Consider the following 24,425-nt stretch of genomic DNA (forward strand, 5'->3'; position numbering starts at 1 on the left):
AGCGGGGGTTCTTTCCTTGGGGGTTAAGAGGTCGGGGAGTGAAGTTGACCATTCACTTCCATCTACTGCCGAGCCCAAGAATGGCAGAACTATACCTCCACTCCCCCATATGTCTTCGTGGCGTTGTGCTTAATTAATTAATTATCCACAGGGACAACTTTACATTTCCTAATACACACTACATTATTGTTTATCGATTTTGACTGTTTTCATTATCTATTTCTTTTCACTCTGGGTGTTCTGTCGTGCCATATATCTAACCCCATTTTCCCATTGAATTTTGGTCCCAAAATCTGTGAATCCAACATTCGTGTTAGTATACCTCCTGATCTGGCACTTATGAGTGGGATTCGAACCCACGATCCCAGTGTTTGAGAAGTTGAAGATAGTCCATGCCTTATACTGCGCGCACACTGTGATATGCATGTATGAAGTATGAATGAATAAATTAAAAAAAAATGAATCATCATTCAATGGTGACGCTACAATTATTCTCTGTTCCCGAGCTCAATGGGAACTGTAACACTGAGCTACGTGAGGGTTTTGGCCGCTCCGAGGGGCTATAAGCAGGCTTGCTTCCCTCTAATTAGCAATGCAGCAAATTCAATTACTAATTACCATTGATATGAAAGTATTGCCTCCACTTTCTTGAACAATAACAGCCCATTCAAAATTAAAACTTACTTCCAAGCCCCTCCAAAGAAACAGCCTAAAAGAAAAATTTGATTAAAAATTTATTTTAACAAAAACTTTCATCAGCAGTATGCGAATGTCGTTTCTCCACAATTCTCTCCTTCCGACAAGAACAGAAGGAAACGCGCTTGAGGGCAAGCGGAGAGAGAACTCATTGCTACATTTCTATTTACGTAAACAAAGACACCATTTTAACTGGATATGACGTCATCTCCGAACTCGAGTGGAAGTTGTGATTGAATATCGTTATCTCGTACCAGAAGTTACTTTGAGTGTGCTGGTAGTCAGCATGCTACCGATTTTCTAGAAAATAACGTGTTCATGCAGTGTCAACAACATTCCGTTAGCATTAATATCTCGCATATTTGGAGTTCGTTAACCGTTCGAAGCCTAAAATTAATGTAGAGGTATTTAAAAACTCAGTTTATGCTTTACAGAAAATACAAGAAAACAAATTTATTCATGCTGTTTGGTGAAATGATCTCTTTTAAATCTGAGAATCATGAGAAACCCACAAATAAAATCTGTGGGCAAAACGCAAGCATTTTAAATGTGAAAGCAGATGATTCTGTAGTAATCATTCTACAGGGTGAATCGTATAGAACGGGCCCGATGAATTTGCTAATAATTCCGCAGGTGATGCATATAACCGCTCACAATTACGACATAATAATCCGTGGGCCGTGCTGAGTCGAATGGTGTGCGCATGATCCGGCAAGTGGCAGCCCTTATGCTGCAAGGTCAAGGACATTCCCGAAACGTGTCTGCAGTGCGCAGGCGATAGTCATGGAGTACACTGTTGAACAGCGAGTGTTTCTAATGCCTACTTGAAAACGGTGGACACTTTCAACACCTGCTCTGATCACGGCACACAATCCAAGATAAGATATGTGTAAATCACTTTAATATCTGTATGGTATATTTTATATTACACCTCATTTCGTCGGGCCGGTTCTAAATGAATCACCCTGTATTTTAACCGGTTTGATCAACGCGTTGCCAGGCAACAGCTCTGTAAACACGGTCCAACCGGAACAATAGAGGAACCTGTGTTTTCTGTATATCCAACCGACGCGCGAATAGACTGGCTGGGTAACGATCACGTGATATGTGTTAACTGTAGGCTCATGTCCGTTCGGTGACTATATAAGTAAGTGACAGAATTCGCTCAGAGCAGTTACGAGTAGTAGCAGCGGCAAAAGCACGTGAACACGCAAGTCAGTTTTCGGTAGGAGATAGCCACGGGAAGTTAATAGTTGAAGCAGAATTATAAGTCGGCCTGCGGAGACTTAGCATGTGATTATAAGACTATATTTATATGTAATATTTGGAGTGTGTGATTTAATGAGACTGTTATACACTGATATGTTGGGTTTTTGGACTTTATCCATCGTCCTGGTTTTTAAGTCCCAACATATCAGTGTGTTATACACCATCGTCAGAATCCTATAGTAACTACTTGAGACTGTTATAGTTCCCGTGTTATGAACCCCTGAAGACTAGTGCAGATAAACTGAAGAGGTTAGTGTGGAGCGATTGTAAACTGTGTAAAGCAGCAATAGGGTTATAATTATTTGCAGTTACGTCCTGTAGGTTGTTAATAAATCCACTTACCAATCCGAACCCAGTCTTTAGTCACCCATACACGTGACAGTATTTTAAAGGGTTACAAGACAAAACAAGGAAAGAAACCCAGATAAGTTTCATAAAACAATGACTGTACTAACACTGATATACAAGAGTAGTAAGGAAAAGGTAAAAAACGTAAAGGTAAAATTGTCCCTACGCTTAACTAATTAAGCACTACTGCATGAAGGTGAGTGGGGGAGTGGATATATAGATCCACATATTCTTGACCTCGGCATTAGTTGGAGATGCGCGGTCAGCTTCACGCCCCAGCCGCTTTACCCCCGGTACCCACTGGATAGAAAGCTGGGTGGGGCCCCGGGACCAGTCTGGATGGCATGAAGAAAAGAACACCCTTGCTCCTCCATTCCCTCGGCCTTCCACCCCTTAGCCAATAGCGGTACCGACTGCCATACTCCAGCTACTAGTGAGAAAGAAGAAAATATAAAAAAAAAGTAGACTGAAATAAAATACATGTTAACTAAATGGACAGACTGCAAGAATGTAACGCATAAAGGCGCGGTCGTTTCCGTCGGTCCGTCTCTCCGAAACTTTAAGCTCCGAAACTAGTAAGAGACATCTGATAGAAGTTTGGTATTGGTGGTGTACACTAAGCATTGCCGGAGGAAATTAATTTTCTTGGAAGTTCTGCACTGCTGCTGACCTGCACCGAACTCTGTTGACAAACTTGCTTTCGGTTCGTAACGACCCAATAAAACTTTTTACTTTGCATAAACATGAAATAAAAACGTATTCATTTCCTCAAGAATGGCTCAACGTATGAAAAACTAATATACATCATAAAATACAGAGCCCATCAAGATCCGGAAATTTTAGGAGAGAAAAAATATATAGTATATTTAACGAAATAGAAAATTAAAAGCTTCTGTCTTCTCGGGTATAATGTCGCACAGGACGTTTAAAATAAATCGCCGTTTCGGGGAAACGTATCGCCCGCTCTGGTCTGCCGAATACTGCTTGCTAACGGTTTTATGCTGATTTCTTTGGCTTATTCTTCCATCCTGAAGATGGAGGAAATATGTTCCTCCGAATTTTCTGTTGATTTGCGTCCAAGAAGGTAGATTTCTTCATAACCACCCATGTGAAAACCTCGAATTCAAAAATAAAAAAATAATTCTCCGCCAGCAGTGCGATTAGTTTCGCAAGAATAATTTTTATAAGAAGATTTTTGTCTTCTGGGATGCGATGCCGTATAGTTTAGCATATATGGACTACGGTTTCGAGGAAATTACTGCCTCCATCTTCAAGATGTAAGACTATTCTGCCTTAGAAGCAACTAGTAATATTAAAAAGATACTAATGTAAATGTAATTACTTAACTGCAATCAATTATCTGGATGTAAGGACAAATATGGCATCTTTCTTGCACAGAACGTGTTTAAATAATCCATTGAAGCAGGAGACGCTATACAAATATTCGTTTCTCTCTGAATTACGTCATCATGAACAAATTCGTTTCGATATATCGTTAGAGCAAGAAGGAAAATTATTTTTAGTTCGGGAGTCTAGTTTTATGTAGCGGTAAAGAACGGGAGAATCTAGTGAGGAAATTGTTCATTTAAGAAACTGTTCCATACTTACAAACTAACCGCAGTGACTAACCACAAAAAAAAATTAAGCTTATACACTAAGAGAAATTAAACATTAATAATGATAAATTCAGACACAAGCGTTCTCAGAGTTAAGATACGTATGAAATCTATCCTGCAATGGGAAACTGCCAGTTTTCTCATCTACAGTTGTGAATACAGCACGTGAAAACCGTAAGTACTTGTATCAGAAGCGTTCAACTTGCACATCCCTTTAAAATCTATTACTTTTTTTAGTGCAATTAAAAACATTTCGTCTATCCTGTCTCCATGAAGCATGGTCGTTCTAGAGCAGTGGTTCTCGACCTTCGTCAGAACGCGGCCAGGTAAATTTTTTTCCTCTAAGATTAGGGCCCGGTACCAGGCCGCGGCCCGGCGGTTGAGAAACACTGTTCTAGAGAATGCACAACTTGCTCGGCCACTCAGGAAATTCACGGCATCTCACGCAAAACAAAGGTTCAATACCTGGACATTATTCATCGTCCTGTTTTTATTTAAAATATACAGGGTTTCGTAGACTCAATTCTGCCTCCGCCTTCAGGTGAAATCAAGCCCAATCGATAGAGCTAGTCCCTATCTCCCATTTACGCATGTCTTCCAACTGTTCTCTTCCGTTCGGGTCGTTCGGGTTTTCCTACTAAAACCCTCAGAATTAGACCGTTTTCTGTTCTGTAGAGTTCTAATTGCGCTCTCAGCTGTTTTTCAGTGCCACAGAGACTCTCCTTATTGCCTCTTTATACAGAAGGGCGAGCCAGTCTTTTAAGCAGTGAAATGTACAGAACTCCGTCGTGAATGCTGACTTCAACTGCTTGTACGTCACGTGAACTCATTCCTTGAGAAACACAACGTAACATAAAAAGTATGTTCTTACTGCTGTTACATGTTTCTCTGTGCTTAACTCATTAAGGAGTATGGATATATAGATCCATATTTTCTTGACCTCGGCACTAGCTGGAGGTGAGTGGTCAGTTTTACACCCCAGCCGATTTACCACAAAGGAAGGAGCCCCCGGTACCCATTGGATAGGAAGTTGTGTGGACCCCAAAGCCGGTCTGGACGAGGTGGAGAGGAGAAAATCCTTGACCCTACCGGGACTCGAACTCCGACCCCTCCATCGTCCAGCCTGTAGCCAGTCGCTATACCGACTGCGCTATATAATTAATCTTCCCATGTTTGGAGGAAGGTTTATTGTTCAGTAACAAGAAAATGGACATGAATTTGGTTTCTGACAATGTCAAGCAAATACAAATTGGCGAGCATTTGTGATAAGCATGAGGAACCTCCTGGACCCATACAGGCATGTAATGTAGCCCAGATGGCATATTTCTGAGATGTGATATCGCTTAGTTTGAATGTGGACACCAAAATTTCGGGGAAACTTCTTGTGTTCATCTCCTCTGCCGATCGTGACAATGGAGACAACACGTGTCCTCCTTAGCGTTGATATAGGCATGCAAGGCTACACGGCGTCACAACACACACGACCACAATTTCAAATAATCTCTTAATTTAAACCCTCAAAACTTAAATAGGGGCTCTTGAGCAGTTCAAAAGCTAGCCTATCAATTTTGGATTTCGGATCATCACAGCGGTATCTATCAAGGGTTCTGCCTTTTGAGATATGACGCCGTGTTTCGGAGAAACATATGTCTTCTATCTTAACGCTCGAAGAGTAAGCCAGTCAAGAAACCAGCTCTGCTTGCTGGCTGCTTCATGCTGGTTTCCTACTTAGTCTTCTCTTCTACCACTAAGATGGAGGCCAGCTGGCTTCCCACCGCGGCGGCCCGGGTTCGATCCTGGGTCTGGTCAAGTGGGATTTGTGGTGGACAAAGTGGCGCTGGAGCAGGTTTTCTCCGAGTACTTCGGTTTCCCCTGCCAATCTTCATTCCACCAATTGCTCCACAATCACCCTCGCCTATCATCTGGGGCTGGTACAATAGGCCAGAAGTGGCCGCAGTACAAGGGACTTAGTCCCACCCCACTAGCAATAAAAAAAATATGGAGGCCAGAAGTTCCTCCGAAACATTGCGTTGACTTTCTGGGGAATATATTGCCTTATAAACCAAAGGACAGAACGCTTCTTAGACTATACGAAGGGGACCCAAAAAAAAACGGAATTTGTTTGTAGAAGGCGGGGAGTTTGTAGTACAGGTTTCTGCCGCTAGGCGATTGTTTGCAGCACCTTCCTGAATCAGTATACTGGCTAGCGTCGTCAGAAAGTTTTGCGTTAGTGTTTGATGAAATTTTTTCCAAGTGACTTTTTTATAATTCGTCTATTTTTAATGACTGATTTACACGAACAATGTGCTGCTGTGAAGTTTTATTTCCTTTTGGGGAAAACAGCAGCAGAAACGGTTGTTATGCTACAAACAGCCTATATGGAAGCCGCCATGAGTAAAACACAAATTTACGAATGGTTCTCCCGTTTCAAACATGTTAAAATGTCAACTGATGATCAACCTCGAAGTGGACGTCCTTCGACCGCCCGCACTGATGAAAAGGTGAGAAAAAGTCGTCAAATCATTGTGGAAAATCGCCGGCTGACGGTTGACGAAGTTTTGAAAAGTTTGCATAACAGTTTAAGGAGATCTGTGGCAAACAGGTGAATGTTTCTTTCTTCATGACAACGCGCTTGCCCACACAGCGCTCAATGTGAGCCGATTTTTGACCAAAAATGGCATGACATCCTTGCCTTACTCACCCGAACTTGAGCCGTGCGACTTTCTTATTTCTTCGGATGAAAAGAGATCTCAACGGGAAAACGTTTTGCTGATGTTGAAGACGTAAAAATAAAACGACGGAAGCGCTAAAAGGCATCACAAGCGATAAATTTAAGAAATGTTTTGAGCAATGGGAAATGCGTTTGGGCAAGTGCATTGAATTAATTGGAGAGCACTTTGAAAGGGATTAAAGTTTTGTTATGTAAAAATAAATACAGAATTTTTTATAAACAAATTCCCGGTTTGCTCTATATGCTCTATAAAAATCGTGCACAGAGATATTAGTTTCAATAACGGTACTGTTCTAATACCACTAAAAATAATAACAGTATTGTAACGTGTCGGCTGTGCGACGCCACACGAATAAATTGCGTGGGTCTTCGGACCGGAACGAATCCCCTTATTTGTACACACACTCGTACACTTAATCACACTCTGGAACTCTTCGGCGAAGTCTGAGCACAACCTGCTTCTGTCTCGCTGAGGTCCAACCCAAAATGGTAAGTACAAAACTCAGAATCTCTACTGTGATTTACAAACGGTGATTTCACTCGGAATCTCTTGTGACACTTGTGAGCACTAGTCACCCTCAGTCAGAATAGCCAGTGTGTTTGAAGGGAGGACCTCCAGAATACAACCCAAGAAATTTACCGCTACGCCAGTTCACTCGATATGTTTATGTAACAGTGAGGAATAACGAAGTTTCGCATTACGGGTATTTAACATTTTACGAGTGTAATTACCAAGAAGTTAGCAGTTAAAATTTAATAACTTTAATAACTTCCAATTATCTCGTACCAACATCCGTTTCAGAGGCTGAAAACGACGAATTTAATATTATTTTTGTTGATAAAATAGCGTCAGAAATCACGCTTGAACCTTCAAACGTTACCGACGACCACCCCTGTAACCGAGCTTCACTTCCTGCAGACTATCATTCCTTTGGCACTTAGCGTCGGGAATCTTAAACCGAAAGAAGTTGCTTTCATTTCACACAGAAAGGATTAAAATATTTCTAACTTTTCATAAATCCAGCCTCTTTCTCTCTTTATAATTAATGCAATGACAAGGGACGTGCAGACTTCTGAGTTAGCTGACAGGTTATCAGGTGGCAGTAATTGTTACTATGACCTGAAACTGACGAGTCTTCACCGATAGAACGTCAATATTTGGAGACAGAAAATGGCTGTCACTCTACCCCGAGTTCCCATAATAACAAGTTTATTATCCATTAACGTACTTGGACAATTGGTTCACGAGGTAATTTAGACATAACTAGTTGCTTTGCTATTACGTAATTATAATTCATTGTGTAGTTAATATGATTTTCATAATTTGATGAATTTATGAGATGAAGTTCCCCACAACAACCATGTATTTATGCTTTATGTTGTTGTATGTATCAACGAGGATCCTTCGTTCATTTAGAGAGTTAGGCTGTATATTTCGTCAAATACTGGGCGTTCACAAAGGCCAACTACATGACTGGTAGAGAAGAGTTTATTTCCAGACACGTTCTTTGCCATTCAACACATCTCTTTTACCTCCATTCATTTTATCTGCACATTCATTGTTGCAAAGCTAATAACACTACAGAGACATAGAAGATTTCTTCATACTCTGATCTATGACGATGATGTTAATTTGTGGGCTAAACCATAAATATTGTACAAAAATACACAGAAGCTCTGCTGTGTACTGTTAAGGAGACTGGTCTAGTAATGGACACAGAGAAATCTAAGATCGTGTTTCTCTTATCTGCGGTTCCCGCTGTAATTATGAATAGTATTAACTCTTGGGATGTGATACCATGTAGCCTGGTAGAAGTTTACCGACGTTTCGGTGGAAAGTAATGCATCATCTTTCAGGAACAAAGAGTAACTCGTGCAATCAAAAATTAGTATTGCTCCCTTCATGCATATTCTCCTAACCAAGGTAAAAAAAAGTGAAACTATCCCTGTAAGAGGCCGTGGAAAACCAAAGGTTTGTGAGACATCAAGGCTCCCACATTTTCTAGACAATTGGCTCACAGATGGCGGTAAGGTTGCCAGCATTATGCGCTGGCCACCTTTTACTCCCAAGAAGATTCCTGGTAATCATTTCTGTTCGGGGCTGAGCCGACTCCAGGGCTATATTGCGACTGGAAGGATTAGGTAAATTGAAAAAAACAATTGGCCTCATCGAAATTCGAACCCTCGACCTTCCGGGTAGTAGCACAATGCCTAACCAACTACACTAGAGCGTGTCCCCCCACTCGTCTTATGTTACACAGTTATGCAGAGCGCCACAAATGCGGACATTTCTAGCTGCCACTTATGTCAGACTTCAACCTCTGTATTTCATCTTTATGGAGGAATCCGTTGCGCTGACCACGCGACACCCTCCGTCAGCAAAAGTTGGCACTAACTTCGCAGACAAGCGGCGGTCACTCGGCCGGTATAGTTCGTTTGCGGATTAAAAGCCACGGAGGAGGAGGAGGTTTCTGAAGAAGAAAACGTTTTCGATATCTAGTAATTTTATGGATATGAGAGCCATTAATGCCCGGTTGTGTAGTGAGACTGACGAAGACACGTGCCGGCAGTTCATCATAGAGTTGTGTGTTCGACTTCAGGAAGTTGTTAGGCAACATGGAGGTCACACTGAACAAGTGATATAACGGAAAAAGAACTTTCGAAGTTCTTAAAAACTCAAATCTGTTCTTATAATACTTATCTGAAATGAAAAACAAATACATTTTTTTGCAAATATTCAGATGTGCCAACTATTCGTGCTCACTCTGTAGAACAACACAGTATAAAACATGTGAACATATAAAGAAAATTCGATAGTCATTCGAACCTGTGTCCGATCCGAACTACAAGCCGTGAACTTCTGTGATCAGTACACATTTTTCTGTATCCCTGAATCCAACGCGTGGAATACTGGCAGATAAATTCGTTGAGAAATTCCTGGTATGTGACAAGCGTGAACAGGGCTATTCTGCTTGGATTGGCCAGCTCTCGACAGTAAATGATGGCAAGACTGACAGACAGATTGAAGGCGTCGGAGGATGAAGTGGAACCTGTCAAGGCAATTCCTGCCGATGAGTGCTCTAACACATTATTGATTTTGGAGTACTACAGCCAGCCACTCGTGCCGAGTGTCGGGGAGTGGGTCAGTAATTCCACTGTCATTAAGGAACACGCTACAAGATATCAAAGTTACACAAACTTCCCTGGAAATAAATTCGCATCTGCTTCGGCAGACGCGCCGTGGTAACAGAAATATACACGGCGACTTCTCAAAAAAATAACATATGAAGCTAATAAACTCAGTAAATCAGAATCCTTCTAGAGAAGCTGATAGTTGTTCGCTACTGACAGAATTCCTGTTCTATAACAGAATCCAAAGGTGACCACAACTAAACCACATCCTAAGCCAGACTAATCCACTCTGTGCCCCTCAACGCTCTTTCAATAGAAACAGCACCGATCATAGTGGCCGCGCGGTCTAAGGCATGAACTGTCTTCGCTCTCTCGAACACTGGGATCTTGGCTTCGAATCCCACTCAAGGCATGGATGTCTGTGTGTGTTAATTCTGTGTTTGTGTAGGTAGCGGCCTTGCTACAGGCTGTTCCCCCGTCCAAGGAGTCTTACCGTCTGTCTATCGATTAAGAAACTGAAAAAGCGGCCGAGGTTCAACAAGAGCACTGTAGAACCATAGATAGATAAAAAAAGGTAAAGTTGTACCCGTGCTTAACTAACTAAACACTATGCCGTGAAGATGTATGGGGAAGTTGATATACAGATCCACGTTTTCTTGATCTCGACACTAGTTTGGAGCTTCAGGCCCTAGCCGCTTTACCCCCGGGGAAAGAGCACCGGTACTTATTGGCTAGGAAGCTGGTTGAACCCCAGAACTGGTCTGGACGACGTGGAAAGGAGAAAATTAGAGACCCTATTGGGACCCAAACTCCGACCCCTCTGTCGTCCAGCCCATAATCAGAACCGAATATTATTAAGATTATTAACTAAACTAGAAACACACAAGTGGGACATGCAGTTGATATGATGGGCTTTTTTGAACACTGTAATGAGCCTTCGGGGTCCATAGAATCTTGACAATTTATTAAGGGCTCGGTGACCACCAACTGTTGAAGGAAACCGTATCCTACAAGGTCGGTTTCACAGGTTGGTAGATAAGTACCTGCGCAGTCAGTTAGTTAGTTAGTTAGTCAGTTAGTTAGTTAAAATGGCGTAACCCGTTAAACCTAGAGGTTTGTAAGAGTCACTGGTATTTACACTTATAACGATATTAATATTGTAACGTGCACAGCTAGGCAACGGCTGGGTAAATACTTTTCATACTTTCTAATTTTCGTAGGACAACGCTGTCATTACGCAATTTAGTCTTCAATCCAATAATTCGATCGATTCGGACCAGTCACTTCTGACCAACAGAACACAGAATACGGCAGAAGAGAGAAGACAAACAGAAGTCAGAAGTGAAGTCTTCAGTTTGTGCTGTGTAGTTACAGTAACTTTGCGGTGTTATCATTGTCTGCAGTTACGAACTGTTATAGTTACAGTAGGACCGTGTTACAATTAATTGTAGTTCCGCCTGATTATTATCCAATAAATCGATTCATCTAATCTGTAAAACATTAATTACCTATCGCATTACCAGGATACGTGACAATACAAAACTAACCTAACTTCATGGAGCTGAGCCCGTCTTGAAAAGCTGACAGTTTTGTAGCTACTCAAGAGCTCCACAGCAATTTATGGAATGTGAAGGTTCATTACCGTGTTCACAAGTGCCTTCTACCAGTCCCTATCCTGAGCCACATGAATCCAGTCGATTCCAGTCCATTCTATCTAAGATCCATTTTAATATTACTCACCCGCCTACACCTTGATCTTCCCAATGGTCTCTTTTTACTATTTTCCTACCAATATCCTATACGCATTCCTTTTCTCCCCATTCGTGCTACATTCTCTGCCCATCTCATCCTCCTGGACTTCATCATTTTAATTATATTTGACGATGAGTACAAGTTATGAAGCTCTTCATTATGCAGTTTTCTCCAACCTTCTGTAACCTCATCTCTCTTCGGTGCAAATATTCTCCTCAGCACCCTGTTCTCAAACACCCTCAGTTTGTGTTACTCCCATAATGTCAGAGACCAAATTTCGCAACCATACAGAACCACAGGCAAACGATTTGAATATAGTGTCGCCTTAATTCTTTATACTTATTCCTCCACAATTTGCGAAATGGAGAAAACAAGACAGGAGTGGTTCTATTTAAGGCAACATTATTCCGAATTCACTTTCTTCATGGATACGCAGTCTTCATTCCCCGAAAAACTAAATGACACGTCGATATATCGAACGGGTTCGAGTAGCGGAAACGCTGCTCCTGGCTCCTATTCGAGAGGTCGTCGGCTCTCATCTCGACAGCGACATCAATTCCCCAGGCCGAGATTTTTAGTGATTTTCCTCAGTTTCTTCAAGCAAATTCCGGGATTTATCTTCCATTAGGTCAACACCGCTTCATTCCTAATCCTTTCCAATTCATCCTTACGTTACATACAACATAGTCCAGCCACGGACTACAAGTAAAATAAGCGACAAGAGAAATATCAGTAATGTTGATACCAGGAACAAATGTTGTTTGGTTGAATGAAGGTTTGAAGTAAATGGAGCGATGCCAATGTAATCTGGGTAAGTCCTGATAAAAGTTTCATCTGCGGCAGAGATAAGAAGGCAGAACAAATCATAAAATGAGTTGCAATACCAGTCCCTAGAAGCTTTGTGTATCATTATATCGGCGTTCGCCTCGTTCTCTTTCTACTTGCTCAGGGTACAGTAGGATACAGCTGAACAAACTTTACTTCTCAAACAGGAGTCCTATAAAAAGTTTACGAAAATAAATTAAGTCCTTTGGTATCAATTTTTTCTACTCTGAATTATATATTTTAAAATGTATCATAGAATTTAACATTAAAATTTAATTTCTATCAAACGAGGGTCGGAGTTAAAGATCTGTTGAGTAACAAATCAACGGCGGCCTGGGTTCGTTCCCAGGTCACGTGGGATTTGTGGTGGACAAAGTGGCACATGAGCAGAATTTCTTCCCCTGCAAATTCTCATTCCAGGGCCCACTAGTGGCCGGCGTAGCAAGCGGACTTACTCCCACGCCACCACAGCAATAAAACAAATGTTCTGGGAAGAACTACTCAGTTATGTATGATTTGACGTTTTCATGACGGTGACTATAAAGAATGCCGTCTTCTGGGATGTGGCGTAGTGTAGATCTTATGTGAACCGACGTTTCGGAGGAACGTATCGCCTCCATATTTTATGTCCAGCTCGTTATTCGAACCACACATCTTCCAAATACAAGTCAGAGATGTTACCGTTTAGATAATTTTGCTAGGTACATTTGAATACCGTTTAATGTAGTTGAGGGTAGATAATGCGGCAAAAGATCGCTGTCTGCTTGCTTGAAATGAGGCGAGACACGCACATAACAATAGCAGTCACTCATTTGTCAATCGATTCAGTCAGAACATTAAAACAGTTTTACCTCCCCTCATTTTGTACTCGTCCAGAACAAAGGGAAACAAAGGGGGGGTGGAATTACCTCCCCTGTATTTGTGTCTGCTCGTGTGCATCAAGCATTTGCGGTACTTCTTTGCTGAGATATTTAGACCTTTAAAACCGAATTCATTCTAAATAATATATAACGATTTACTCCGTGCCTCACAGGAAACACATTACGTCTCTGATACAAAGCCCAACCGGTTAATGTTGTTTAGGGAAACTGTCTCTGTTTATTGTGAGAACCATACGGAACCCACAGATACACTGTATGGGCAGAATATATAGCAATGCAGTCCACACCTCACAGGAAACACATTATGTCTCCGCTAAAAAGCCAAACCGATTAATGCTGTTTAGGGAAACAGTCGCTGTTTATTGTGAGAAACATACGGAACACACAGATACACTGTGTGGGCAGAATATATAGCAATGCAGTCCACACCTCACAGGAAACACATTATGTCTCCGCTACAGAGCCAAGCCGGTTAATGCTGTTTAGGAAAACAGTCGCTGTTTATTGTGAGAACCATACGGAACACAGATACAGAGTAAAAGTAAAAATTAGAGTCAGAGTAAGAGTTACTTTACGACTGGCTGTTTACCGCCAATCAGTTCGTCTTGGCGTCAGCCCCTTGAGACCCACGACTACAGAATTTTTCCAACTGAACTCTTGCCGTAATAGTCCTTATGTAACATTCTCTCTGGCGAGAAGATGGGTCTGTCTCTTATTAGCCCAACCGGCTAATGCTGTTTAGGAAGACAAACGCTGTTTACAGTGAGAACCATACGGAACACACAACTACACTCTGTGGGAAATATGCAGGGTTTTGATGTATTAAACCACGTGGTTCTGATAGTAACCAATGGGCTTTAAAGGGCTAACGACGCAGTACAATACTGTAATGGATTTGATCAACGCGTGTCCAGGCAACAGCTCTCTAAACCTGGTCCAACATGAAACAATAAATAAGGCTTTTGCTACGTCGTGAGCGCTGAGCAGCGGTGGAACAACTGGGTTATGCAACCCGTTTCTAAGCAACGGCTCGGTAAACACACTTCCGCGTAAGCGATGACGTCATCAACAAGAGAGACGGTGTTTTTCGTGCGGTATGTGCAGAGTGCTTATAAGAGAAGTGAATGCAGTGACAGAAGTAGTTCAGGGGCAGTTACGAGTGAGTCCAGAAGAATTTTTAATTCAGAGGTTCCCGAGTGTCCGAAGACGGAACAGCAAGAAGACTTCATAGTGATTTTAAGTGCTAATTTCTGTGTTGAGATCCGTTGCTAGGGAACGACTACTGGAAACAGAGAATCTTAGTGCGTGTGCAACGGTGGACTAGGAAATGTGTAAATCAGCGTTAGCGCTGCATTTAAGTGTGATAATGAGAACTTGTAACCAAGGTGCTAATAAATCCTATCATCCGAAGCAGAACCCGTTATTTTCGTCATGCGTAACCCCCTGCACGTGGCAATAGATCGTCAGATGATTTGATGATGCTCATCTCCACACATTAAAAAGGATGAGACACGAAGCTGACTACTCACGTCCATATAATCCCGAGATTAGGAAAGCGTGTAGGTCTTACTTCTGATCTCCCACACAGGGACATCTTCATGAAGTCTTCTTTCTTTAGTTTTCAAGTTCTATCATATAATGGCATATATTACATAGTTCAATAAGTAGGCCTGGCTCCTTTCCTGATGTATATATCACCTCACTTCCTACATAAATGAAATTACATATTTGCTGTAATATATATTTTCTTTTCCTTGGCACTACAGCCCCAGTGGGCCTAGGCCCACCTTCGTGAACTTCGGGTTTTCTAGATCTTACACATTCGGTAGGACTCCTTGGGCGGGTGATCAGCTCGTCGCAAGGCCTCTACCTGTACACAAACACAGAAAAACGCATATACACAAACTAAAGCTTCATGCCCTGAGTGGGATTCTAACCCACGATCCCGGTTTCCAAGCGAGCGAAGACAGTACATGCCTTAGACCGCTCGGCTACCGGGACCGGCGCTGTAATATATTACTCTCATTAATTGTGTTAGTTCTAACCGGAAACGTGACTCTGAGAGCCTCAAGGAGCTTACTAAAACATAAAGAGATGGAATGATGTATGTAGGCTGAACAAGCTGAACTTCCTACACTATCAAGCGAAGTCGGATAATCAGAAGACGAATAAAACCTGTGCTTGTACTTTGTAATATTGGAAGCATCCCGAGTACAAGCGTGAAACATGAATTTTGGGTATGAAGACACCAAAATGTTAGCATAAATAAAGCTATCCTTGTAACAGGTCGTAGAGGCCCATACGGTTGCGAGACGTCTAGGATCCCACATTTTTTCTAGACAATGAGCTCACAGACGGTTGTCAGTCTTATGCGCCGGCCGCCCTTTACCCCCAGGAAGATTACTCGTACTCATTTGTGTTAGAGGTTGAGACGACCCCAGGACCATAGTGTGGTCGGAAAGACCACAAAATATAATGAAAAATCTAATAATCTCATCGGGAATCGAACCCGCGACCTTCCGGCCTCAACGAAATACGCTACCGCGTTCCCCCCCCCCCACCAATATGCCAGAAGCAGTATATTTCACTTGAAAAGTAAAACTGTCCGCGTATCAGAGCAAAAGTTTTGCAGGAGTGCACGGGACGTCGGGGTAAGGGTCGGCGAAATGTGAAAACCCATTGACGCGACAAGCCGCGTGTTGAAGCTCGCGGCCGTTATTTGTATTGCTTTTATGAGCCGCGCGCGGTTAAGTTTTGGAACGAGGCACACAGGCGGCAGAGCTGTCGCACGCCTAATATGTACAACTAACGGACGTGCGCGACAAAGAGCGGCTAGCCGCTCGCGACTAGTCGCGTCAGTGGGTTTTCAGCCTAAGCCTGTAAGATGAAATGAGAGGATAACTTCGTATTTGCACCACTTCCCCCCTTCAGGTAATAAACTGGAAAAATATATTGATGGACATGACAGAATGTGAGCACAGACGCGAAGAGAGATATCCATATAGGGAATGGATTCCCGGTGACCTGTCGCGTGTTCTGACTCGTCACTGGACTGTTCTGGCCTTCAACGTAACAACACCAAAAAAAAAACTCCGTGACCTGTAGTCCGCAAGCGAACTATATCGACCTAGCAACCTCCTGCTGTCGGCGAAATTAGTGCCAACTTTAGTGGATAGAGGGTGTTGCATGTTCAGCGCAACGGATCCCCACGGCCGTTAATCTTGGTTTTCTAGACCGGAGCCGCTATTTCCTTGAAATAGCTCCTAAATTACCCACATGAGGCTGAGTGGATCCCGTTCCAGACCCACTACTTCTCAGAAAATTTGGTAGAGCCGGGAATCGAACCCGGACCTCGCAGCCGGGACCTCTGGATCTGTAGCCACGAACTCTGACTACTAGACCACAGAGGCAGTCCTCTTAAACCTAAAGTAAAACTTATCCTTGTGCTTAACAAAGCACCATGCCTAGAAGACATAAAGAGTAGTGGAGGTACCGCTCTATCAGTTCTTACTGTCGGGACTAGATGAAAGTGAAAATTCAGCTTCTAAACTGGACCATTTACCCCCCAAAGAACGAGACGGCGGTACCAATTTAACAGGGTAGGGTGGGCCCTAGAACCGGTCTGGACTCTGCTAAAAATAGAAAAACATTTATCATTACCACCTCAAGGTTTTACACGGCGCTCGTGTACCTCGTAACTGTCTTCGTCTCCTCAGTAACAACATGCTTCGCCAGCTCAACCGGTAAAAACAACCGAACAGCGATCTGAATCTCGTGGCGGTAAACATCTTGTTGTAGTGAGCCGACCTCAATGCTTCAGCTGAAATTCGCTCAAAGATGTCACTAAAAAAAGCTATTCATTATGCGCATTGCATTAGAACTGATGTATCAGGCTGAACCTGCTTCCCCCCGCGACGGCCCGGGTTCGAGCCCGGGTCTCGTCAAGTGGGGTTTGTGGTGGAAAAGGTGGCGGTGGGGCAGGTTTTCTCCGAGTATTTAGGTTTCCCCTCCCAATCTTCATCCCACCGAATTCTCCATCGTAATAATAACCCGGGGAAGGTTACAATAGGCCAAGCAGTGGCCGCCGTGCCGAGTGGACCCAGTTGGAGTCCACCAACCAATAAGCGAATTTAAAAAAAAATTGCGCATAGCGTAACTCTTTTTCCTTTAGGAGGCATTGCGCGCACACCGCTCAGTATCTGTGAAGCAGGAAATCACCTTCCGGGAATGTAATTCCGGTTATTTTGATGTCAAACCCGTAAGCTGTAGTGACACAAAATGAGGAAGTACTTACAGGAAAGCATTGAGGTGATATCGACATCTGCTAGTTCCTAATAGAAGATCCTGAGATTTCAACAGTGGAAGTTCATTAATAATTGTTCTGACTAATATTGCTTGCACTATTCTAAACAGAGACCAGGAAGGTAAACACTGCAGCGCAAGGGATTCCGTTTTAATTAGAATTATCGCGGAGGCGATATCTGTCTGTCTTGACCCACCAGCTGCGATGCGATTTCCCGTCTTCCTTCCACGCAGAACCAAGATTTCATTTTACGGTCCCTCGTTTCCTCGTCACATTTTCATCCTAATGTTTATTTGCAGTTTCAAAATTATCAATACTTGAAGTAACTTTTAACAGACTACACGGCGTTATACCCCAGAAGACAGAACTGTTCACAGTGACCGGTGTGGGAACCTCAAATGCTACACAGAAAACAAAACGATTGAAACACGAAAACGGAAAGAATCCCTGTAACAGGCCGTGGAGGTCCATAGGGTTTTGAGACGTCGAGGCTCCCACATTTTCTACACAATCGGCTCATAGATGGCGGTAAGGTCAGCCTTACACATTGGCCACCCTTTACTACCAGGAAGATTCCTGGTTCTCATTTCTGTTAGAGGCTGAGTCGACCCCAGAGTGATAATGCGGCTGGAAGAATTAGGTAAATTTAAAAACTCCAATGACCTCATCGGGAATCGAACCCGCGACCTTCCACCTTGTAACATAGATCCTCGACCAACTACGCTACCGCGTGCCTCCGGAGAAGAGATGGTCTCTGTATTTTTGTTGTTCTCAAAATGATTACGCGGTTACAATTTAAAAGTTTTATTTTTTTACGGCTCAAAGCGATGTGGAGACATGTGAAGTGTCCCTCTAACGGTTTAAAGTGAGCGAAACAAAGCCAAGTACAAAAACTTTCTGAACGGTACGACTGTTTCGCTTACTTGAGGTACCCGACAGGCCGAAGCGCAGACAGGCAGGGGTTTGTAATCACGCTAAAAGCCTGCCGCCCACCTCCCATCATGCTTCGCGGCAAAGACAATGAACGGCAGTCAATGCCCCTGACAATACAACACCTACAGTTTAAACCCCTTTCGTGTGTTTACATTAATACACTTAAACGTGTTTAGTAACAAATGAGATAAAGTGCCGTATACTTTCTCGTATTACGAAAGGATTTTATGAACGGAATCCCAGACGCTTTCCGGCAGATAAGGTAAGACGGATAGCATAGCCTACCAGGTTAGGAGATGGCTTCTCAAGGTGGGCCATTGGGTTCAATCTCGGGTTACATCTTTTCAGGTAAAAGCAAATCTGTCACTGTGATTAATTAATTCAGCACTATACCATGATATATGGGAGAGTGGAGGTATAGCTCCATCATTCTAGATCTAAGCACTAGATGGAGGTGAGTGATCAGATTCACGCCCCGGCCGCTATATCCCCGGAGGAAAGAGCCCCCCGATACCCATTGGATAGGAGGCTGGGTGGGCCTCAGAGCCGGTCTGAACGCTGTGGGTAAGAGGAGAATCTTGCACTGTCGGTAATCGAACCCGAACCGTTCAGTCCGTAGTCCTCCGCTATACCGACTGGGCTCTCCCGTTGCATTCTGTGCTAAATGTTCGTAAGTGTTTGGAGTAGTAGTGTAGGCACTAACAGCAATCTCAGTTAGTGACAGCCTACGTAACGATATTAAGTAAAGCTCTCCCTGCAAGAGGCCGTGAAGGCACATAGGCTTGTGAGACATCGAGGCTCCCATATTTTCTAGACAATCGGCTCACAGATGGCGGTGAGGTCATCAGCCTTACGCGCCGGCCGCCCTTTACCCCAAAGAAGATTCCTGGTACTCGTTTCTGTCAGAGGCTGAGTCGACCCCAGGGCCACAGTGCGGCTGGAAGGTTTAGGTTAATTGAAAAAATCCAATGACCTCATCGGGAATCGAACCCGTGACTTTCCGGCTCGTAGTATAGTGCCTCAACAACCACGCTACCGCGTGCCCCCTGACAGTCTACAGATTTTTAAAAAGTCTAGATCCAGAAAGATACCAAGCTCTTCCGACAACAACAACAGCGATGTGCCTGACGGTACTAAGGACAAAGTGTACAGTGCAGTGGTCTCCCCAAATAATAAGTGTTGCCTGATGATGGCCCATGCGTGGCCGAAACATGTAGCAATGACATCCAATGTACATAGTTAATGATAATGACATTTAAAACATTTAACAAACACTTTTTATTGAATTAAATATATTTTAGTGTATTTTAAGAAAGGATTTACTTTTTTGCATTACAGTTGGAATATGTATACTTTACAATTTAAAATGGTGCCCCAATGCTGAAATATACGCGTAATATAACGTAGTAAATTTGTGATAATGATGTAACGGTCTACGTTCAGTAATTGCCAATGACGCACCCTCGTTCCAATGGTGGATGAAGTATAGTAGTGATTAGCTCAGTCTAATGAACCCAACAGAGTGAGTTCCGTAATCTTACGTGAAGAAAGAAACAGCTGCCGAAACTGTGTGTTTTTAATCTAGCGCAAGATTTTGGAGAATATCGAAAATAAAATGTAATTCTAAATTATTGTCGGGGGTTCCGTGACCTATAATTTTCAAATCTGTTATCTCAATTCGAATATCATCAGCCAGATGTGGTGTTCCAGCAAGATGGCANCCCCCCCCAACTGGACTCGTATTGTCCACGAATTTCTTGACGTGCATTTTCGTGGGCTCTGCGTTGGGCGTGATGGACCAAATCAGTGGCCTCAGCACTCACCCGATGTTAACGCCGCCTGATCTCTTCCTGCAGAGATACGTTAAGGCCAGTGTTCAAACGACCTCTGTGACCTCTCTCAATGAACTGAAGCTCCGAATTATTGCTGCGATCGAAACGGTTACGCGCAAATGCAGGAGAACACTTGGAGGGAAACTGAATATCGCTTGGACATCTTACGTGCCAAGAAACAGTTACGTGCAAATGCAGGAGGACACTTGGAGGGAAACTGAATACCGCTTGGACATCTTACGTGCCAAGAAACAGTTACGTGCAAATGCAGGAGAACACTTGGAGGGAAACTGAATACCGCTTGGACATCTTACGTGCCAAGAAACAGTTACGTGCAAATGCAGGAGAACACATGGAGAGAATCTGAATACCGCTTGGACAATTTACATGCCACGAAAGGAGCGCATATTGAAGTTGTTTATAATTCTGCAGTATTGATTTTATTGGTTACAAAACTTTTTTAGATATACTTTCGTATTCCGTTAGCACTTTTGTTTTCTAAAGCGTTCTGACGATGGTGTACATCACACAGAACTACTGAGATTTTAGACTTTTTCTATCGACCTGTATTCAAAAACAATTAAAAAACGCGGCGTTTAGGAAACTTGATCTGCTTCCGTCCTCCTCAGTCACTGGATTTAGGCTGTCTCTTTCTAAGGGTCCAAACTGAGTAGGTATCTCCCCCCCCTCCCTCACCTGCGGACGGAAACAGATTCAGTTTCCGAAACGCCGGGTTCCTTATCGTTTTTTAATACCGAGCGATAGAAAAAGTCCAAATGCCCAAGATTTCTGTCAGTTTTATTTTGTTGTTCCCGATTTGAAAATTATAAGCCATGAAAACAACAACAATTTGGAACCACCCTGTTTATATCGGTTCAACATTCATGTTATAATTTAAACAGTGTCTTTGATAGGTCTCGTATTCTAACAGACGTACAAAAAGGCTGAGTTACGATAACCTGATCTTACAGCTCATAAGCCACAAATACAGACAATCGATAGCCTAAAGCATTGATACCCGGTGTCATAGCGCGTACGCCACAAGCAGACTACTCATGCCAAGTGATAAGCAACTTCAGTACGTTACCCTGATGTTGCCTGTTGGTCGATCTCGGGCCAAGACTGTCTCCTGCGACAGAACATGAGTGGTTGTCTGGACATGGCTGCAGACACTGGAGTTGTTGCTTGCTGCTGCTGTTGCTGGCTTGTCTTCCTGAAGGAACCAAGTCGTCGTGGAGGACTTGTCCCGGGTGGTAGCACAAGTCCAGGAGGCGGTGGGCACTCCAGTGTGCGGCGCCGAGTCGACAGAGAACGGCTGTGTGGAGGAGTAACCGTGCCGGGAGGTGGCACCACTTTGGGGAAGCCATGCAGCCCGCTTGGACCCGTATGTGCCGCTGGACTTACTATCACATTACCAGCGGATGCACTCCTACCACTGGTCACTGTGCCGCTTGAACTTCCGGTTGGTCCTGGAGTTAACGGAGGATGACTTCCGGTTCCATCTGTACTTCCTTCTCCAGAAGAATCACGGCTCAGGGAGAAACGTTTTGGGCTTAAATTTAAGTTGGCAACACTGCTAGTCACATACTGTTGCAAAGAGTTAAAGAAACTCATCTTATCCAACTATAATATTTTAATAATATTTCTCTTAATATCAACAAAGCGCTCTCAAATTCTTTAGTCTGTTCTTTATGTAATAGGCCCCATTATAGTCATTCTTATATCCCGAATAAAGTCCATCACGATTATCTGTCCTTTGTTTCAAAGTTTTATTTCACAGTTCTGTCTGTTGTCTGTTGTTTCAATGGCCATTTATTTTGTGTTTCCAAGGGCCTGCACAACAGCTGATATAGGATTCAAACAGATACCCAACTATTGACAAAATTCAGTTTTATATCACTTCAGTAAACAAGCTCTTAGACAGACGGAAGGTAACACTGAATCTCCACGTATAACAGATATGTTCTCTTCACTCTCCGATGTTTAGAGTTGTTGCTTCAAATCCGTTTCTGTGGCTTTCTTAGCTGATTGCAGTGGCACTTCACTTGCTATACGTCAAGCAGATGTCACATATAGTTGAAAGCGAAACAAAAATAACCTCTTCTTTCCAATATTTTAGCTACAGAATAAAATATCTAAATCTACGCTGAAAGTGACTTGTTTCTCTTGTTCTACATTGTTGAGAAATTCGTCCTTCAGCACAACACTTAATGCCAAAGTTTCAGTTAATTAAGTGCAGTGGTGCCCAAAATGTCATTTGTATAATGAATGAAACATTTAACACAAAAGTTGACTGTTTATGCTGTAATTCTGTTTTGAATTCACATCTGAACTTCCATATCCGATGAACACAGTACAGAGATATTCTAAAATAATGTGATGTAAGAGTTGTATTCCAAGACAGTTCAATATCTCTTCAAATTGTTCGTGACAAATGATTGGCAACGGTGAGATCTGAACATCTCCGTCTCCTCAGATTAGCCTTCCTTCTGGATGTTGTATAGTTGACTTGTTAATCAACAGGCGCCGCTTTTGTCGTCCACTTCAGCTGCTACGTCATGCATGGGTCCACACTGAGCAAGTAAGAAACAGCATGTAGTTAATATAAGTATATCTACATATTAACGCGTCATTCATTTAAATTTGGAAAGAAGAAATGTTAGAGATTTCACAAATATTCAGTTCACGTGCCTTTATTTTTCTTCTCGGTTTCGTGGTCACATGAATTTTATCCTAGTGATGGAGAGTGACTTATAAAGTCCCTGCTTAGTAGCAAATATTAATAAATGGGAAGTTGGAGACATTGGGGCATGCGATTATAATGGATTAAAACAGAAATTGCCAAGGAATTCTTTCAAAGAAATCCGGAAGACAGAAGAAGAATGGTAAGACTAAGATTCAAACGGCTGGAAGATGCGGACAATGATATACGGGAGCTGAAAACGAAAACGTGGAGGCAGAAAACAAGTAACAGAAAACAATAAGGATCTGCCATAAAGGAAACTACTATTCTTAGAGAAAAGTAGAGCCAAAGAGTGAGGTAAAATATCAACGAATTTAGATCATGCCACAGCTCAGGCGACTACGTAATACTCGTAGTTTCTCACCCTGAAGCCTCAGGTAACTTCATATGAAATTCATGTTAGACAAAGTGACAATGCAGTAGACTTTTTCTCGGAGTTCAGATGTTTTTCCCCTATGTTCAACATTCCGCCGTTGCGCCATATTCATCTATCACCAGACACTCAGCTGTGCAAATGACCTGTGCAGAAGGCACATTATCATACGAAGCTGTTTAAATGGCCGGTCACGGTATCCGAGCGGTCTAAGGCATGTACTGTTTTCGCTCGCTCGGAAGCCGGGATCGTGTGTTCGAATCCCACACAAGGCATGGATATTTGCTATGTGTATTTGTTTATTTTGTGTTTGTGTTGTCTTCTGTTTAGGTAGAGGCCTTGCTATTAGCTGATCACTCGTCCAAGGAGCCCTACCGTCTGTAGAATGGTCAAAATGAATAAACAACCTCGGCACAGTAAGGTACAAGAGGAACGGATTAAATAAGTTTGTTTCTTCCTCTGGCTCCCACTTTGTAGCATAGAGCTGATTTCTCAGTTTCTTGATCATTTTACATGCGGTAAGACCCCTTCGACGGGTGATCAGCTCGTTGCAAGGCCCCTACCTAGACACAGGACAACATAAACACAGAATAAACACATACACATACCAAACATCCATGCTCTGAGTGGGATTCGAATTCACGATCCCGACTTCCGAGCGAGCGAAGACGGTACATGCCTTAGACCGCTCGGCTACCGTGACCGGCAAGTAAGTACGTAGGTAAGTAATTTTTTTAATGCTAGTGGGGTGGGACTAAGTGCCTTGTACTGCGGCCACTTCTGGCCTATTGTACCAGCCCCAGATGATAGGTGAGGGTGATTGTGGAGCAATTGGTGGAATGAAGATTGGCAGGGGAAACCGAAGTACTCGGAGAAAACCTGCCCCAGCGCCACTTTGTCCACCACAAATCCCACTTGACGAGACCCGCGGTCGAACCTGGGCCGCCGCAGTAGGAAGTCAGCGACTAACCGCTTGAGCTGTTGCGCGGCC

At 43.0% G+C, this 24,425-nt stretch overlaps 1 protein-coding gene across 3 annotated transcripts in view; it reads right to left on the reverse strand.

The window, feature by feature from the left end:
• Positions 1–24,425, reverse strand: part of LOC111863495 (BAI1-associated protein 3) — a 214,944-nt gene that overhangs the window by 183,914 nt on the left and 6,605 nt on the right. For all 3 annotated transcript variants that reach the window (XM_023849845.1, XM_033751088.1, XM_033751087.1), the window contains exon 2: positions 21,406–22,891. In XM_023849845.1, the coding sequence (XP_023705613.1) occupies positions 21,406–21,932 (527 nt within the window). In that variant the 5' untranslated portion in view covers positions 21,933–22,891. The remainder of the gene's footprint in view (positions 1–21,405; positions 22,892–24,425) is intronic.

This window comes from Cryptotermes secundus, unplaced genomic scaffold (genome assembly GCF_002891405.2).
Source record: "Cryptotermes secundus unplaced genomic scaffold, Csec_1.0 scaffold34, whole genome shotgun sequence".
Taxonomy (NCBI): Eukaryota; Metazoa; Arthropoda; class Insecta; order Blattodea; family Kalotermitidae; genus Cryptotermes; species Cryptotermes secundus.